Genomic DNA, 16,584 nt, shown 5'->3' on the forward strand with positions numbered 1-16,584 from the left:
CAACACAATATGAGATGCAAACTTTGCAGGGGGTGAAATTAATGTTGTGTAATTGTTCGAAATCAAATTCTATTCCTTTTATTTATTTATTTATTTTTTATTATTATTATTTTTATTCACCAAGATAAAATAATTTTCCTCAAGGCGCTCACAAACTGCAATTCAAACCAGCCGCACCAATTGTAATCGACAACGTCACTCAATGCGGAAGTAGTGTCCGCATGGTGAGTTTGACTTTCCAAGGATGAATTTTAATGGTTGTTCTCCGTTTTTCGTTTATTGTACACATGCGAATCTAGTAGCTATGTTTATTTTTCAATGAACGCTAACGAAAATTTTTGCCGTTTAAAGTTTTTTTGTGTTGTAATTGTTGCTGCGTGCAAATAAGACTGATTACCCAATTCAATGTTGATTGAAGGAATTTTCTCATATTTAACGTGACTGCAAGTGATCTCTTTAATATTATTTGAGCTGGTTACGTTATATACATGATTACTAATTACGTATTTGTGTATACATTTGTTTCTTCATCTAGGGACATCATCCACCTCCTTACTGTTATTTGTGGGTGTGACCCACTTTATTACTGTGACATTGTAGTTGGCACTGGTAATTCAACATATAATGAGGTTAATTGTGAGCTGACGCCCAAGATGATGTTTCGGCTCCAGGGTGCGAGAGCCTGCTTTCGAAGGTTATTTCACAAAGTCCCAGTGACTTGCGATCAGGTCCTGGATCAGTTGCGGATCTGCTCTGCCGAAGACCATGTGTTTGACGTGGTGGGAAAGAACAAGGCCAAGCTCAACGTGGACCACGTGAGTTTGGCCGTGAAGATGCTGTGGCACTTCCAGAAAGAGAAACCGGACATGTTGAGAACCGTCCATCTCATCAAGAATCATCCGCAGTTCCTGACACTTCGGGTTCTGGCTGAGAACAAAATTGCTCTCATGGATGATTTTATGTTGGTGGACTTATTGTATAGTTTCCTCAGGTGTGTGAAATGAACAATCAGTATGAAGATAGAAATAGGTGTACAGCTGGCACAAACGCAACATGCTATTTAACTGTTTTGTTTTGTTTTGTTTTGTTTTTTAGGCTGAATGTGGATCCTCATGACTCCCTTGTTCAGCAGCTGGTTTCAGAGGCTTGGTTAAGATTAGACAAGTGAGTATTTTTTATTCATCATAGTGACTTCATAGTTCCTGTCTCTCCTTTATTTGAGTTTAAAATGATCATTTTTGCATATTTGCAGACTTCCATTGCCATGCCTGTCCAAGTTTGCCATCTGCCTTAGTGATCAGCAACTTCAACAAACTACTCTGATGGGCCACATTACCAATATAGTGGATCAGAAGTTGTCATCCATCGATGAAGCCAGGTTATATGCGAATGTCCAAGATTCAAACAGCCCATATTGTGTATTTAACCTGTCCGATGGTATTTTTCCCTGCAGGGTCCTAACTACGTTACTCATTAGCGTGTCATCCCTGGTGTCGCCTCGTCTACGGGATGCCCTGATTAGCCGGGCGGACCACCTTATGGACAAAAATAATCCGTTCGACTATAACAGCGCTCGCAGAGTGGTGCAATTCCTGCGCAACATGAAGTACAGCTACAGGCCTCTCCTGGAGAAATGCAACCAGATCCTCTTGCGCAACATTCCCAGGCTGGACGCAGAGAACATCAGCATTTTCATAGGGCTGTATCAGTCCCTGCAGTTTAACAACTGCGACTTCAGACTGGCTGTGAAACAACGGCTGATGGAACTCATCGATTCAAGCACGGACCAGATTTCTTTTACCAAACTGTTTGCTGCGCTGGCGCCCATTTCTAGTCCGGAGATCAGAGACAGGTTTGTATCATCATAAGTGGAAAAAGACTCGTGATTGTAATTTTATTTATTTGTGTGCTCGTTTTGTTCCTTTTAGGTTGGAGAGCACAGCCCTCCTGTTGGCTGATGAGTTCAGTGCACAGCAGGCGTTGGCCATCGCTGAAACACTGGAAGAGATCCAGAGCAGGAACCTAAGCTTGATAAGCAAGTGAGTCCATATCATGCAATAGTTTTGAAGTTCATGATAATTAGTTTTTATTTTGTTTTGCCTTTTGTTTTTTACAGTCCGTTTTTAGAGCTGTTTTAGAGTAGCCATTTAACTCATTCACTCCCAGCCATTTTCACTGAAGGCACCCCCTTCGCTGCCGACTGTTTACTGGATTTTGACTGATTTTGCGAGGCCCGCAGAATATTGTGTTCTATTGCTATAAAAAACATGGAACCTACTGAAATAAAGGGGGGGGGAGTATATTTGTATCTGTTTTCGTTTTGCAGCAATTCGCATTATAATAAAGTTAAGTTTAATCAATATTTACATTCCTGGTGAAAACATTGACAAAAAGAGCTTGTTGCAACATGGCTCTGGCTGATCGCTCACATGCTGGCCATTTTTTTGTTATAACTACCATTGCTTTAAGTCACCTCTTCATGTCAGAAGCTGCATCAAAACCTTCTGTATGCTCTTGCGGAAAACAAACTAAAAAAATAATTATGCATGTGTTTTTTGGGAGTGAAGGACAAAGTATTTAAAAACATATTTACACGTTTTTGGGTTTGAATGAGTTAATCGATAACACTCTTCTTGACCTTGCTGGACTAGAATTGCTCAACTTTGCATTGCAAATCATGTAGTTTGGACACTGACTCCCGTCACTCAAATGAACTGTATATTTATAGAGCACTGTAAAACAAGCACTGCTGTTTTTCTTTTGTGTGTGTTTTTTTTTTAAGATAGAGCCCAAGAGTAGCAGATGCAACAAAAACAGCAGAGGCCCCAGAATTTAACCCTGTGCGCTCCGTTGTATCAGTACAATTCATATTGTACTTTTTCATCTGACCACTTTATTATTATTTTTTTCTAGGATTGTATCAGTAATCCAAAGAAACCTTGATGTCTACAAGCCAATGGAGGTTGGCAAAATCACACAAGCCATGTATCTGTTGCATTATCGGAATCCGGAATTCTTCACCAATTTAAGAAATATCTTAGTCAAGTAAGTTAATATTCAATATTATTTAAAAACAAAACAACACATCACCCTGTGAAGTTCCTAAAATATCCTTTCTACTCTTCAGATTCTTAGAGCGCAGCGTCTTCCCCTACGAAGTGGCCATGTTGACCCGCGTCCTGTCCACGCTGCCTTCGCCGCGCCTGGAGGAAGGCGTGATCTCGCGGGTGGACGCGATGGTGTCCCAGTGCAGCCTCAACGACCTCAGCAGCATTTCCACGGCCCTCGCCAAGTTTGCCCGCAACGAGCCGTCGTACCGCCACGACACCCCCAGCAGGTACTTGCGGCTGCTGCAGAGACTCAACCGCTGCGCCCGCGAGAGGCTGCAGACGGCCGAGCGGCTGGACCCGCTGCTTGACGAGCTCAGGTACATTTCGGGGGACTGGTTCGAGGAAATGCTGCTGGAAGAGACCATGGCGACGCTGCAGAGGATGATGGACCAAGTAAATTGGACCAACATGCCAGAGCTGTCGCTCTTCTTATACAGGACAAATCATCTCTGCGCTCCCTTAATGGAGCGTATTGCAGACGTGGCCATTCGAGACATCGACAAGGTGATTTACAGGAGCATTATGTTGGATTTTAGTAATATAGCATTTTTCTTTAAAATTGCATAAAATTAATGGCAATTTTCTATTTGTATATTTTCTAATTCCTGACCATAAAATGGCTCAAGAGTACCTGGCAATAAGGCCTGATATCAGCCGAAGCCAATATTAGGAGTACTTGCCCATGCATCTCTAATATACCTACAAAGTAATGAATATATTATGCTGTCATTGATTTAAATGGTATAATCCTGCACTCACATCGAACCAAAAAGCAAAAGCAAATGACTGTGGTTGTGTCATCTTCCCAAAATCTTATTCAAAGATCTTAAAGCCACAAGTCATAGTGAACATAAAATAAGAAAATGAAAATATTTTCACTTTTTTTATGTCTGGAAAAACATCCAGACTTGCCATCTTGAGACGACATAACGTTGCACAGCTTCCGCAGAGTCATGAAAAAGTGAAGATATATTATTTTGATTGCTGTATGTCCATACACTCAAAAATACTGCATACAGTATATAACATAAAAAAACTACAACTAAGCCTAAAATTAAGAAAAACTAAAACAAATCATTAAAACATGTTTTAAACTAACAAACCTGCTCTAAACATCAATTAAACTTAATTGAATAAAAAAAAAAAAAAGTGAAAATGAAAGGGAAAAAAACCCTACAATGAAAACGTAGTGTACAAAAAAACAATTTGTTGTGAAGTTATTTTTAACACTTGAAATCGGTTCGTAATGCATAAAAATAACAGGCGGCATACAGACGTCCTCTCATATCTCATATTATGGATATGAAAAAAAATATATATATGAATTTGACTATATTTGAACATACAAGTCTTCTGCCCGACAGTGACAATGTCTGTATTGACAAAATGTGTGTTGTGCTTTGCCAATAGTGCAACAGTGAACCTCTGTATTCGCAAATGCACCTATTTTTTTTCAGACCCCCACCCAAAACCTTTATAGAAGGGGCGAAAACTACTCACAAATTTCCACTATTTGCAGCAGGGCTCGGTTCATACCGTATTAATTATTATTCACAACTATTGTCACTGGTTGTGTTTCAGTAAACGCGGTGGACTTTCATGTGTGGGATCAATTGAGGTTACTTTTTTTTTTAATGGTTGTTTCTCTCTTTAAGATTCACCACTATACAACATATGCCACCCTGCTTGCCTTTTCTACCCTCAATTATGATTCGGAAAAAGCAGACGAGCTATACAATGTTTGCATACAGCGCCTCACTCCTCATATCGGTAAGTAAGAACTTTGGACTGAAAATGTAAGAAATCACCAATAATTTATTACATCGGTCAAAATGTTACTATGATATAAATGTTTTTTTTTTTTTTTATTACATTATTGGTGAAATTTTCACATTAAGTATAAATTTTATTACATCAGGCATTATTACATCTTCAATAATTATTATATTGTGGTACAAGCATTTCTTCATGTCTTTTGTTATTGTTATTATCCATGAAAATCAACATTATGTACAATATATTCTATATTTAAGATCCATAATATGGGCCACCTTCAGTTTAGTACATTTCAGATTTATTTTATTTAGTCCCATGAATCCAGTTAATTCCCATCAAAAGTCCCAACTTTGAAAAATAATTTTGTAACCCTATATAGGCTCCTTTGACCCTCATCTACTGGTTCTGCTGGCCCACTCCTTGGCGGTGGCAGACTGTTTTCCAGAAGAACTGGTCAGAGAAATCTTCAGCATTGATTTTCTCGGAAAGCTCGACGCCCAGCTGGAAAGTATGTTAATAGTGATTCAAAACTATAACGAGCATTTTTGGTACTACGACTACTTACTTGTGTTACAAATTTTTTTCAGACCCTACAATTAACTCATTCACTCGCAGCCATTTTCAGTGAAACAACCCCCTTCGCTCCCGACTATAACAACATGGAAACTACCAAAAGAAATATTAGTCTCTTCTTTCATCAGGGAAAAAAATGTACATTTTATCTGTTTCCGTTTTGCAGCAATTGCCATTAGAATATAGCTAAGTTTCATCATTATTCACAAATCTGTTTAAAACGGTGGGGAAAAAGAGCCTTTTTGATCTCTTATACTCTGCTGCCACCTGCTGGCCGTTTTTGTTATAACTACCATTGCCATTAACATGCACTTCAGTTAAGAGGCTGCATTAAAGCCTTCTGTATGCGCTAGCATTAAAAACAAAAAAAAATAAACAAAACATAAATACTTCTTGGGAGCATGGTAATATTTAAAATAGAATGTATATATACATTTTTGGGAGCAAATGAGTTAAGTAAGACAGTCATTCATCAAGTGCACTAAACTGTCTAAGCAGCAAGGCCAAAAAAGCGAACTTAACTAGTACATGGATAAAGCAACTACAGTACTCTCATACAGAAGCGATCGAGAAGTAGCGCACACTTACTCAACGCAGCTCATATGTTTGACATTTGTGAACCGCACAGCGCTATCCTACGTCCTGAACATGCGGACCCGCATGCGTCTCATGGAGCTCAATCGCGCCGTGTGCCTCGAGTGTCCCGAATTTCAGGTCCCGTGGTTCCACGAGAGCTACTGCCAGATGATGCAAAAGAAAGGTAAGGAAAAGTTGTTGATGGATGTGGTGGAAGTTGCTGTTGGACGTAATCTGTCAAATCGCTCTCACCAGGGAGCGGCATCAGTCCTGTGCAAAAGCAGATCCACAAAATGTTGGCTGAAGTGCTTGGTGGTATTAAATTTGTCCGGGTCGCAGAGGTCACGCCATATTTTTATACTGTAGGTAAGTAATATTTGGACTCCAAAGGTTAAATATAATTTACTCTGGTTGAGTTTTCCCAATAGGAAATAATGGAAATAGAATATGCTTACCATCAAGAAAGGCTGAAGAGCCAGGAAGGGGAATGTTTTTTTTTTTTTTTCTATCTTAAAAAGTCTGACTTTACTGCCAGAGTGTGGACCTGGACCTTAAACCACTTTAGAGCGCCTCATTGTCAGCCTTGAGTGTGTGCACGTCATGTAGAGAAGGTTGAAGAGTGAGAGGGGGAAAAAAAAACAAAAAAAACTAACGGGTGTGGACAACCTGGTGGGATATATTCAAGTTATTAGAGGCTTTAAGCATATGTAATGTTTAAGATCAGATACAACTTCGACATTTTTTAAAAATCACTCAATGTTGATAACTTTGTTCACACTTCACTGTGGTGTGCCAAATGTATAAAACACGTTTCTTTTCACTTTACGTGGACTTTGATTTGAAACAAAAAAATAATAATCATTGAATATAGTGAAAAGCAATCATGGAACTAAACAACTATTGATTATGTTAGAAGATTTGGTGGGAAAATGCTTTTAATATCTGTAAAAAGTGAAGACAAATTTTGGAGATTTTCTGCCAAAATGAAAAGGGCAAATCTTTCTCCTTATGGCCCCCCCGAATTGTTTTGTGTTTTTGGAGTGTAGAAACGCACGTCTAAAAATAGATTAACCACCAACAAAGAAACCTCATTGAACATTAAAAAACAAAATGTTAGGATTGAGAAAACCCAAAATGACCTGTGAAAAGTGTTTTCTCGTTTGACTGAGTCCTCTCGCCTTCCCCAGACTTGGAATGCATTCTGGACAAGCAGCTACAGCCGTTGCCTTACAGCGAACCGAGTACGCTGCAGATCTCGGACGAAGGAAAGATTCACTGGAGCTCAAGCTCACTGCAGAACATCAGGAACGAGCTTCCACCTGGAGCACAGCGGTAGCAAACTACTGAATGATAAAGACCGCTATATATATTTTTTATATAAGAATTTATTGGTTTCATTTGTTTTTCTACCGCTGTTACTTGTCAAGCAGCATCGCGATCAACTTCCTTGATTTCAAGTCCTTCTGCAAAAACTCCCACCATATAAAAGGCGAGGCCCTGATGAGGAAACGGCATCTTGAAATTTTGGGATACCGTGTTGTTCAGGTATGTATATTATTATTATTGACGGCTTTTAAACGTCAAGCAAGAAAATATATATTTTTGTTGTACATTACCTTAACTGTCAACATGGACTCAATCATTGTTGTCTGATCCTTTTCCAGATTCCTCACTTTGAATGGAACTCAATGGAGCTTTCAACACTGGATGCTTGGAAGGAATACCTCAAGAAAAAAATATTTACAGAGCTTTTGCCCTGAAGGCATTATTTATTGAAATGACATTTATACATTTTTCAACAGTTTCATCAAGTACTTTTTCATATTCATCATGACTGTGACATGAATATTTGCTTTTCTAGAGTAAAAATAGTTTTTATTGCAATATATATTTTATTATCAAGAGTCAAATTCTTTTTAGGGGTTAAATAGCAAAGAGAGTGTTTAGTAACGTATAGCAGAAAAGTGTCAACATTAAAAATCTATTGTTATAATGTATCAGCATATGAATATAAATTGAAATATGTTCCTCAGCTGTTACAGTTTGACCATGCGTGCTGCGTTGAGGCGCATGGACGCACAGGAAGCTCCAGCCGCATATCGCATCTCTCGAATCATCCCCGTCCACTCCTTCTTGTCGTCTTCATACCTGGAATGAGCCAGCACATTCTCAGAGTACAGTCACGATAGAATGCTGCGTGCAGCACTGCACAACCGTATACATAAGTCACATACTGCCAAATGTCCACGGCTTCAGCCGGCTCGCACTCCTTGTTGTCATTCTGCACCATGGCGAAGCCTCCGATGGCATACAAGAGTCCTCCGCAGCTGACCAGGTTGATTGAGCTTCTCTCCTGGGGGAAGTCTGTGAATGGTGACCACCTGCAATAAGACGTGCACACATCGAGGTGATTCCGCTATCCCCGCATGATGGAAATTATAACCTAAAACTGACTACATTCTGTGTGTGATCCACATACCTGTTGGTTGAAAAGTCGTACGCTTCACAGGCAGCAGTGAGGCCTTCTTCATTGACTCCTCCAGCCACAATGATCCTCCCTTTGTGGACGACCGCCCCAAACATGGACCGAGGCGTCTTCATGGAGGCCACCTCTTTCCACTCGGACCTCTTGTGGTTGTATGCGAACATCTTATTGGTGGCTTTGCTGTTTAAACATCAGATTTAATAGCAATACAATCCAAATATGGGAAGAAAAAAAAAAAGTTCAACTTACTTATCATCTGCTTTCCCACCAATACAATAAACCAGCCCGTTCTCAGAAACCACACAATGTCCATGGATCCTCAGGGGCAATTTTTTTGTTTCAGTCCACTTCATCTTTCTGAAAGTGGCAGATTGAAGAACTAATTAAAACATAAACCAAATCAAAACATGATAAAGATGGCATGACTTACTCTGTGTCATAGCACATAACTGTGTCATGTGACTCGTTGCTCTCCAAGTCTTTTCCCGCCACAGCGAAGATGAGATTGTCAAACTCGCCCATGGCGAACAAACACCTGGGAGAGGGCATGGGGGGCAATGCAATCCAACCTCCAGCAAGATTGTCCATCTACAGCAGAAAGACATTTTAAGAAGAAGCTGACTTCTGGGTAAACCCCGATAGACTGATCAACCAGTCCATCAAAGGGAAGTGATACGAGGTGTGTCACTAAAGACACATAACAAACCCAAAGTACAAACTGCGGGTTTTACCTTTCATTGTTGGCTGGACAGAGGTGGCAAATCCAAGTCCAGAAAGTAAAAATCCTGCCACAGTTTGGCTTTAGCCACAGGTGCTTCAAACCATGGCATTTTAGATACAGGTGCTTCTACCCAACCTCTGGATAATGCCCAAATATAACAGCGGTTTTACGTTCTAGACCTGGACCAGAGTTTGTCTGTAGTCACAGATGCTTCTACTCAGCTGGCAGGTAATGAATAGAAGCACCTGTGGCTAAAGCCAAACTATGGAAGGGTTGTTACTTTCTGGACCTGGACCTAGACCAGAGTTTGTCTTTAGCAACAGGTGCTTCTACTCAACCGTCATGTATTAAATAGAAGCACCTATGGCTAAAACCAAACTGAAAGGGTTTCGACTTCCTGACTTGGATTTGTCACCTCTAGAAGATACTGTACCCCCTGAATGAAGAATTACAAACCATTTTCATAATGCCAGAGCCAATGTCCTTAGGATAACAAACGGTAGATTATGGGCCCTTATCCTCCTTGTTTTTCATCTAAGAAACCGTGAGGCAAAAGCGAACACTAGTTCTTGAATTACTCTGACATACCTTTTAAAAAATAATTCACACTTGATCACACAGAGAGCCTGGAGCCTAGATTTTACCCAAAATTTAAACTGGGAGGCATACATGCTGACCACTAGCTCACCGGCCTAAAAGTTCATAGTTGTAAGAAAGATAAATCCCTACCTGGTAGAAGTAACACTGCAGTGGGTTGTCTTTGTTGTCGTCGTCTACAAATAGTCCTCCCATCACATAGAGGTTGTTCTTCTTGGACACCAGACTGACGTGATTTCGGGGGATTTGCTCAGTCATGGCGGCCAAGAAACATTCATTTTCCTGGCCGTCATAGGCCACCGCAGCTGTGTCGTTGATCATCAGCACAAAGTCTTTGGCAAACATTCCGTATCTGCGTGTATCATTCAGGTAGCCGGCCAACTTGGCCTCTTCGCCTTCCGCATCGCCCTTTTTCTTCTCGGGCAACTTCCCCGCAAATGCTTCCTTGATCTCTTTGACTTTTTTGGCAATCTCCGGATCACTCTTGATGAGGTCGTCCTTTTCTACCTTTTCCTTGAAGTATTTCTCTGGGAGTAATCGGAAACGGATGCACTCGAAGGCCTCTGGTAAGGATTTGATGCGATTCTCCTTGTCTTTCCTGATCCACTTCATGAGAGTCTCAAACACCACCTCTTCCTTTTCCACATTTAGGGCGTCCGCTCCAATAAGAGCGAAGAGTTCAGGAGGAGCAAGTTCCAAAAAGTCTTCTTCCTTGGCGACGGTAATGAATCGATCGGCGATGTAATCTCGAGCCGCTATTGCCAGTCTGGGACAGTTGACCATCAGCCCAAGTCTGTAGATGGCGAGGCAGTTCTTAGTGGTTAGTTTCTGCTGGAGAAAGTTCACGCACACTGTGAAAACCGAGGGGATCTGGAAGCGACTGGCAACCGCCATGACGGTCTGCACGTTGTCATCATTGATGTCAATCTCTGCTGAGTACATGTAATTTACAATTGCCTCCATAACAGCGGGGTCCAGATCCTCCAAAACCACCTCCTTTTGGTCCACTTCCCTGCCATCTTCGGAGAAGTAAAGCTCCCGGAAATAAGGGCTACATGCGGCCAAGATAAGCCGATGGCAGGGGATGCTCTTGTCACCCACCTTCAGGATGCAGTCCACCAACTTATTTTCATTCAGGAGCTCTTTGAGTCCGTCCTGAAGCAAGGTGCTCTGAAAGAGGCGTAGATCTTCCTTCAACCCTCGAGAGTCCATTGTTGTCACAAATGAATCGGAAGAGCAGCAGTGTGAATATGACTGGCCACGGTGAAGGAGCACAGTTTTAAGGTTGGTCAGATCTGAGGCTACGGTCGATATAAGTGTGCTGCCCTAAATTTAGCTCGGCGCCCCATTCAGGAAGAATTCAGCTTGGCCCTATCAGAGCCCACACACAGCTGTCATGGAGTAAAAACAACTGAGGAGCCTCGTCACCCTGGTGATTCGTAATCAGCATTGTTAGTGGCCCTCACAAAAATAACCTATGAGCTTTTTCTCTACCCTAGCTAGCGTGACAAAGTAATATGACTAATTTACTGTACTTAAGAAGCTTTTCCAGTCTGTTTAGTATTTTTGCTAACCTTTTATTTTTAAATGTTTGAAGATAACTGATGAAAACACAGAACTATGTTGTTGGACCTATAACATAGTTTTCAGTGACTTGATGAAACTATTCTAATATAGCATTGAACTGTTAACCGTTTCAGTTTTCCTGATTTTTTTGGGGGCGTGACTTAAATGGCATCCAGTGACGAACGTGTTTCTGGCATTAAGCGCCTTTGTTCAGTGGTGGTTATGCAGCTCAATTGCGAGTTACCATACTTAGTTAATATTACTAGACCAAATTCTACAACTACAGTGTTCAGTTAGCTAGCTAACTAGCTAGCTATATCTACGTCCCGAACATCAACTTCCAAGTGAGGAGGTGACAATGTGGACAAGCCTGTTGCTAAGCCTTTTAAACATCAAGCTAGCAAGCATTGATAACAACACACTTCGCTGTGATATATCAAATTTAGAAGACATCTATTTTTACATTACATGTTACTTTACTGTAACTGTAACAACAATACAGTTAGAAGAAGAAAGATCCCAACCATGACCTTTATTTAAGAGAATTGTGAGCTACAAGAATGATTTGTGGCAATTTTGCCTAAAGAACACAAATTTCTGACATTCAATTAATAGTAACGTATTATAACTATAGCATGTTTGTTCCTCAGTTCAGAGTGTTAGCATAAAAGTTGAGCCAGTGCAAGGTAGCACGTGAAACAGCTTCTCAGTGCAAGCACTATGGAAGTTAATGAAGTTATCAAAACGGTAGGCTTATTATATATCTGTAATAACTTTTACTTGGGTTTTCCTTTGTTTCCTTCTTTTTAACACTTGCATATTTCTTTTTAACTCGGGCCTACAGAGTAATTTTGACAAGTTAGATTTCCAACAAAGTCAATGAAACAGAAAAGACTGGTCAGATTTGTTTTGGTACTTATTGGCCATGTTTGGCATTTTAGGGACATGAGGCCATAAATCAGTGACACTGGTGACCAGTTATAGCATGTAAGCACAGTACACTGAGTGAACAGCTGCTACTACTGTATCGGCGATGACACTTTGTCCTCTTTTAGCATTATTAAAATACTTGAGACCTGTGTTTAGACACTGCTCCTCTCACGTATATGCATTAGTAATGAAACTACAGTATACATAGATGAACTGTACAAGCTATTTATTTGCTTTAAAAATCACAAATACAATTTTATCTACATAATATAGACGTATACTCACAATAAATATATTTTGTATAAATTAATTGTAATTTAAAAAAAAACTATACAACTGTGTAAACCTGGTTTCTGTAATCACAATATCTATACATTGATGATACATAAATATAGAATATTTTAGTTGATGACTTCCCACAGTCCCTGAAGCGTAAAGCCATCCCTCAGCTTTTCAATGGCAAGGCCAAGCTCCTCCGAAAAAACGGGCTCGCGGTCTTGTTGCTTGAGAAAACGGAAGCATGTGATCAAAAATGTGTGACATCAAGTACCAAAGCATATTAGTTATCATTTAAATTCAAATTCACGGAAAATTAATTGTGGGATATTACCTTGTTGCCGTCGGCGAAGTATGCCTGTGGGCAAACAATTGAGATGGGTTTTTTTTTTTAAAAAGGAAGAACTATAGCTGGATACAGTAGCCTACTTGTATTCCGAATTTTTAAATTTAGAAATGAGATCTCTCACTTTCTGAAGACCTATTAAATTGTTATACGTTTTTAGATTAAAAAACAACCAGTGTGGCATTCTGCTTTCTAAATTATGAACCTACAGTTAGCTGTTTTTGTGTTCTAACTTTATTCTTTTAGAACAGGTTGAATACATTTGTGTGTTCATGACGGTACATGTCAGTGGTCAGCAGCTATTCTTGGAGCTGGAACGCTAAACCACAGAGTCCCCAAGGAGGGGTGCCGAGAGTGACGAAAGCAAACGGCAGCACTCACAGTGAAAGCATCCGTCTGCTCGTCCGGCTCGATTTCCACGTCGTCGGGAGGCTGCTCCTGTGTCACTTCTTCCAATGGCAGCGGCTACAAGTATTGTTAGGACAAACATCACTATGAGGACAAGCCAGGGTTATGATCATTTTTGGATTTTTCATTATAGTGAGCTTTTACATTTTGACTTTTTTTTTTTTTTAATTCAGTTAGTATTAGTTTTTAGAGTGGGTTTGTTAGTTCCCCCACAAAAAGAAAATACATGTGTATTTTTTAGTTTTAGTATTAGTTTTAACTTTTTATAAATAAAGGGAGTCTGTGTTGAATGCAAGATAAAAAAAAAAAAGTCATCTACAATTCACAAACTACTGGTCAACCTTCAATTTTCTGTACGGACATATTTGAGTTTCACTTTTTAGATTGAACTCCCCCCCCACAATATTCTAATGAACTGAAAGGCACATTTATGTTTGCATACCTTTTCCTCCATTTCGTAGTCCACTCCAAATATGGGGTTGGTAGAGTATACCTTATGTAGCGAGTTGATTTCTTTAAGAGCATCTTGAAGCTTATCAACAGGGTCAATCTTAAATCCCAGCACGTAGCCGCCGCTCTACAAAAACCCGGTTGACATTTGTCATTTAGAAGCGTAAAACGAAATTAACTGTAAATTATCATAAACTTACCTGGCGGGAACTCTCTATCACCAATGCCAAGCCGAATTTGGAATCTCTTATTCTGATTGACCACTTTAGGAGAGGAAGATATAGAAACATGTGCATAAAACAGGTTATTACTATCATTTATATTATTACTAATCTGCAAATGAATTAAATTAGAGATCACTTGTGATTATATTGTAAGTAATTTAAATCAAATATACAATGTTTAAAATGATAATGATACATTAACTATATCATTTTTGCTATTCTCTGAGCAAAATTATTGTACTTCTGTTCATTAAATCCAATCTACGTACAATCTGGAGGTAAGGGATGCTGACATTGAAGCTCTCATTCATATTGGCATGCCACACAATCCGCACATTGGTGACAAAGAAGGTTCCCAGGTTCCCCTAGAAGACACAAAGGTACATAGAATCAAAAAAATAATAATTAACAAACATTTGAAACAAAATTGTCCATCTGTTCTTATAGCGGGTCAGGAATTCAAGTACTGTAGCTTTTAAGTCAGTCAAGCACCTGATCACTGGATAAGTTCCAGACGCCGTTGATTTTGTCATAGACTTGCTCCTGAGGTAAAAGTCGCAGGTTCTTGTTTTGAATAAGCGCTGCTCGCAGTTTCAGGTCTCGGTACATTTTTGACGTCTCGTAGGCCCTGTGTAAAAAAAAACAACAAACAAAAACGCATGAAATATTACTGTAGTACAGTATTTAGTACAACTGTGTTGAGCAGTTCCCTTTCTTTGTTACCTGTGCACAGCAATGACGGATGTAAAGAGGCGAGGACTGCCTGGAACCACATTGGTGAAGATGAATTCAAATCTTGTGTTGTTGGACTTAGTCAGGATGTAGAGAGCTTCGGTTTGGCCTCGAAGTTTCTGGAAGAGAATTGTTTTAAGTTTATGACTTTGCTTGTTTATCTGGCTGCTTTCTTGTATTTAGGCTGCATTTGTCATTACATTCTTTTAGCGTTCACTTTTAACAATGATTAACTTGTGTTTACACTGTATGACAGTTAAAACTGTTAAAATATTGCTTAAACATGTGCATGAACAGTTAAAAGTTTGGTGATGATGAAAGTCTGGAAAAGTGTAGTGTGTTTGATTGTTTCCATTATTTCATTTAGGAGAAAAGGTTTCAATGATTATTAAAGAAGACCTTACAGCAGATAAAACACGTGTACTTACTGAGTTTGCTGTTCTTGTTGTGATGTTAATGATGGAGTTGTATCCCACAGCTGAAAAACGAAATTAAGAGATTGCACTGGTTAATAGAGCATTTCAGTCTGTTTTTTAAGCTATGACCTTCCTTGACAGTGGTTATCGACAAAAGAAAGAAAAAATGTACATTTGTTTACAAGCATTCCAGACAGAATTGTTTATTCTTGTACTAACCGTAAGTGCAACAAAAATAAAATTTACTTATATACAAGTAAAACCATTGAATGACAACAATCAAAATGCATGACATTGCTGATTACTAATAGCTTTAATTACTCACACAAATTCACTCTGGACAAAGCCAAAGAATGCCAAATGATTCTCAGATTTGTCACCAAGAGTCGTCCTACGGGGGAAAAAAATCCTTTAGATAGATATCATGTATTAATACTTGTCCTCATAGTTTTATCACAAAAACTACCTCGATCGCCGTTATTTCCTTTCGTGTCTTCAATTGAGTCCAGGCAATCTATCAGTACTTCACCAGGGCGAGTTTTCATCTCCCTGTGGGCAAAATTTGCTATACGATATCAAAAGGCAAGGCTGTACGTTGGTTAGCTAACCAGCAAAGCTAACAAGTAAGTGTAACTTACTGTGCAGTTATGTCGAAACGAACATCTCTGTCCTCCCAAAGACCATCTAAAATGGATGCCATGGTTGAAAAATTGTCAGACGAGCGTATTTATTTATTATAATTGTTGATAAAACCGGAGGAGTTACTGGCTAAGTAGCAGATTTGCTAATCTGAGAAGCTTCTACTGAGCTACAGTCTCCATGGCAACAGACGGCAAAATTGAGGGGACAAATTAAGTGATATCGGCTACAGACAATTAGACGAGTGAAAATAATTTGTTACAGATTTAATTTTTTAAAATTTAACTATTGAAAAAGTGTATAGTGCATTGATAATATTCGATTTAGTGTAATTATTACTTCGGAGTGGACTCGGGGGTGACGTCAGGAAGGCATTATTTTCCTGCTATTGAGCCTTTGCTTTGTAACATTATTTGTGACCATTTAGGTGCACAAAACAGTATATTTTCTCTTCCCCAAATATCAAAATTCAGTTTTGCTGGAAAAGTAATGCAAAGTGATAAATTCCAATGCTCAGCTGTGACTTCACTGCTGTTATTTGCTTTATTTGCCACTTAATTATACTGTTTGACTTGCAATGCATTGTCCTTTAGGGGCCTTGACATACAGACATACAATGTGTCTGTGTTTTTTTTTTGTTTTTTTGTGTGTAAATATATCTGCCTACATATGTTGCTCCACACATGTAGGCAGTTGTGTTCAAATATCTATTGCTTGAAGGGTTATATAATGCATAGTATGGTATTTGTTAGCCTGCCT

General features: G+C 39.4%; 3 protein-coding genes across 6 annotated transcripts; 1 reads left to right on the top strand and 2 right to left on the bottom strand.

The window, feature by feature from the left end:
* Positions 1–150: 150 nt before the first annotated feature.
* Positions 151–9,279, top strand: fastkd1 (FAST kinase domains 1). 2 transcript variants are annotated; one of them, XM_077537301.1, is made up of 16 exons: positions 151–224; positions 536–991; positions 1,096–1,164; positions 1,253–1,378; positions 1,454–1,852; positions 1,929–2,039; positions 2,914–3,045; positions 3,128–3,614; positions 4,766–4,880; positions 5,266–5,394; positions 6,088–6,219; positions 6,291–6,401; positions 7,223–7,367; positions 7,466–7,580; positions 7,700–8,442; positions 8,545–9,279. In XM_077537301.1, the coding sequence occupies exons 2-15, from the start codon at positions 654–656 to the stop codon at positions 7,793–7,795; spliced, it is 2,505 nt and encodes an 834-aa protein (XP_077393427.1). In that variant the 5' UTR covers positions 151–224; positions 536–653; the 3' UTR covers positions 7,796–8,442; positions 8,545–9,279. The 2 variants fall into 2 exon arrangements, with proteins under 2 accessions (XP_077393427.1, XP_077393426.1); XM_077537300.1 differs by lacking the exon at positions 151–224 and having other exon boundaries at positions 231–991.
* On the bottom strand, positions 7,770–12,383 carry klhl41a (kelch-like family member 41a). 2 transcript variants are annotated; one of them, XM_077537307.1, is made up of 6 exons: positions 9,971–12,383; positions 8,951–9,108; positions 8,770–8,877; positions 8,515–8,700; positions 8,270–8,416; positions 7,774–8,183 (listed from the first exon to the last, which is right to left on the bottom strand). In XM_077537307.1, exons 1-6 carry the CDS (start codon positions 11,048–11,050, stop codon positions 8,072–8,074), a joined length of 1,791 nt encoding a protein of 596 aa, XP_077393433.1. In that variant the 5' UTR covers positions 11,051–12,383; the 3' UTR covers positions 7,774–8,071. The 2 variants fall into 2 exon arrangements, with proteins under 2 accessions (XP_077393432.1, XP_077393433.1); XM_077537306.1 differs by having other exon boundaries at positions 7,770–8,416.
* A 160-nt stretch (positions 12,384–12,543) lies between these two features.
* bbs5 (Bardet-Biedl syndrome 5) lies at positions 12,544–16,033 on the bottom strand. 2 transcript variants are annotated; one of them, XM_077537311.1, is made up of 12 exons: positions 15,825–16,033; positions 15,653–15,735; positions 15,512–15,577; positions 15,199–15,248; positions 14,762–14,889; positions 14,531–14,666; positions 14,308–14,403; positions 14,015–14,077; positions 13,807–13,941; positions 13,338–13,421; positions 12,945–12,968; positions 12,544–12,837 (listed from the first exon to the last, which is right to left on the bottom strand). In XM_077537311.1, the coding sequence occupies exons 1-12, from the start codon at positions 15,884–15,886 to the stop codon at positions 12,736–12,738; spliced, it is 1,029 nt and encodes a 342-aa protein (XP_077393437.1). In that variant the 5' UTR covers positions 15,887–16,033; the 3' UTR covers positions 12,544–12,735. The 2 variants fall into 2 exon arrangements, with proteins under 2 accessions (XP_077393437.1, XP_077393438.1); XM_077537312.1 differs by having other exon boundaries at positions 15,653–15,751; positions 15,825–16,013.
* Positions 16,034–16,584: the final 551 nt, after the last annotated feature.

The sequence above is a fragment of the Festucalex cinctus genome, chromosome 11 (assembly GCF_051991245.1).
Source record: "Festucalex cinctus isolate MCC-2025b chromosome 11, RoL_Fcin_1.0, whole genome shotgun sequence".
Classification (NCBI taxonomy): domain Eukaryota; kingdom Metazoa; phylum Chordata; class Actinopteri; order Syngnathiformes; family Syngnathidae; genus Festucalex; species Festucalex cinctus.

Coding starts and splice junctions, on each gene's coding strand:
- fastkd1 (XM_077537300.1), top strand. CDS start 489: ATGATTACTAATTACGTATTTGTGTATACATTTGTTTCTTCATCTAGG. Junction 1,165..1,252: donor GCTTGGTTAAGATTAGACAA/GTGAGTATTTTT, acceptor GCATATTTGCAG/ACTTCCATTGCCATGCCTGT. Junction 7,368..7,465: donor CTTCCACCTGGAGCACAGCG/GTAGCAAACTAC, acceptor CTTGTCAAGCAG/CATCGCGATCAACTTCCTTG.
- klhl41a (XM_077537306.1), bottom strand. CDS start 11,050: ATGGACTCTCGAGGGTTGAAGGAAGATCTACGCCTCTTTCAGAGCACC. Junction 9,109..9,970: donor TGCAGTGTTACTTCTACCAG/GTAGGGATTTAT, acceptor TTTCTGCTGTAG/ATGGACAATCTTGCTGGAGG. Junction 8,701..8,769: donor GGTGGGAAAGCAGATGATAA/GTAAGTTGAACT, acceptor ATGTTTAAACAG/CAAAGCCACCAATAAGATGT.
- bbs5 (XM_077537311.1), bottom strand. CDS start 15,886: ATGGCATCCATTTTAGATGGTCTTTGGGAGGACAGAGATGTTCGTTTC. Junction 15,578..15,652: donor AGGAAATAACGGCGATCGAG/GTAGTTTTTGTG, acceptor TTTCCCCCGTAG/GACGACTCTTGGTGACAAAT. Junction 14,667..14,761: donor TCCGTCATTGCTGTGCACAG/GTAACAAAGAAA, acceptor TTTTTTACACAG/GGCCTACGAGACGTCAAAAA.